We start from the raw sequence: 1,311 nt of genomic DNA, 5'->3' as shown, positions 1-1,311 counted from the left end.
TCTCTACTAAAAATACAAAAAATTAGCCGGGCGTGGTGGTGGGCGCCTGTAGTCCCAGCTACTCGGGAGGCTGAGGCAGGAGAATGGTGGGAACCTGGGAGGCGGAGCTTGCAGTGAGGTGAGATAGCGCCACTGCACTCCAGCCTGGGCAGCAGAGGGAGGCTCCATCTCAAAAAAAAAAAAATACAAATGAAAGAAGATAGTGGACCTTTAGGGGGGAATTTATTTATTTATTTATTTATTATTTTTTTTTTATTGAGACAAGGTCTCACTCTGTCACCCAGGCTGGAGTGCAATGGCATGATCATGGCTCACTGCAGCCTCAACTTCTCAGGTTCAAGCCATCCTCCCACCTCAGCCTCCTCAGTAGCTGTGACTACAGGCACAGGCCACCACACCTGGCTAACTTTTTGATCATTTGTAGAGGCAGGGTCTCCCTATGTTGCCCAGGCTGCTCTCAAACTCCTGGGCTCAAATGATCTTCTCACCTTGGCCTCCCAAAGTGTTGGGATTGATTACAGGCATGAGCCACCATTCCTGGCCAAGGAAGTTGTTTTTTATTTAAAGGGTGGACAGAGGAAAATGAACCAGGACAGCATACTGAGGAAGATCAATTGAAGAAGAGAGAAAACTATGGAAAAGATAGTGTTACAGAAGCCAAGAGGAGTTTCAAGAAAGAAGGAAGCAGATGAGGAGTATCAGATACAACAGAAAGGTCAGGTAGAATTAGAGCAGAGGAGAGGCAGTATTAATTAGGATATAATTTCATTACTACTGATACATTAATAGCAAAGCAATGTACATCATGTGGTAACTTGTCTCTTTTTTATCTCTTTTAGCTACCATCGTCCATGATGCCAAAGGTTGAGAGAGGAACTCAACATGGCTGCTTTGCTGCTTCCTTCTCCAAAGTGACATATGGAGGGAACTTTAGCACTTCCCAGCACAGCCAGAATTTTGTCCTCTGGGATCTTCTGAGGTGGACAGCACTTCTTTGAATGTAGCATTTCACTGGAACAGAGTCTCATGTGCTGCACCTGGGGCAAAACAACACTTTGTCAGTGCTTTTGAACCTTTCAATATTGTAGCTTACTTGAGGAGTTTTTCCCTTACTGGCCACCAAAGTTCTGGACCACTTGGAGGTTCCAGGTTTTACTGGCTGCACCACCCCTTCCCCTAGATGACTGCCTGTGCTGAGGCACAGTTTGCACCATTAGCCTTACCTTCTCTGCCCTGATTGTGAGACCCAAGTGTGTAGGCTCTAAATCCCAGCCATCAAATCCAATTCCTTTTTTTTTTTTTTTTTTTTTT

The 1,311-nt window shown here is 45.2% G+C and overlaps 1 protein-coding gene across 1 annotated transcript in view; it reads left to right on the top strand.

Annotated features, from left to right (window-relative positions):
- Positions 1-1,290, top strand: part of PHACTR4 (phosphatase and actin regulator 4) — an 84,768-nt gene extending 83,478 nt beyond the window's left edge. The window contains exon 14 of the mRNA XM_011955515.1: positions 840-1,290. Coding sequence (XP_011810905.1) covers positions 840-855 — 16 coding nt within the window. The 3' untranslated portion in view covers positions 856-1,290. The remainder of the gene's footprint in view (positions 1-839) is intronic.
- Positions 1,291-1,311: the final 21 nt, after the last annotated feature.

The sequence above is a fragment of the Colobus angolensis genome, unplaced genomic scaffold (assembly GCF_000951035.1).
Source record: "Colobus angolensis palliatus isolate OR3802 unplaced genomic scaffold, Cang.pa_1.0 Scaffold4, whole genome shotgun sequence".
Classification (NCBI taxonomy): domain Eukaryota; kingdom Metazoa; phylum Chordata; class Mammalia; order Primates; family Cercopithecidae; genus Colobus; species Colobus angolensis.
The sequence above is the reverse complement of the archived record's forward strand: the minus strand, read 5'-3'. Positions and strand labels throughout refer to the sequence as shown.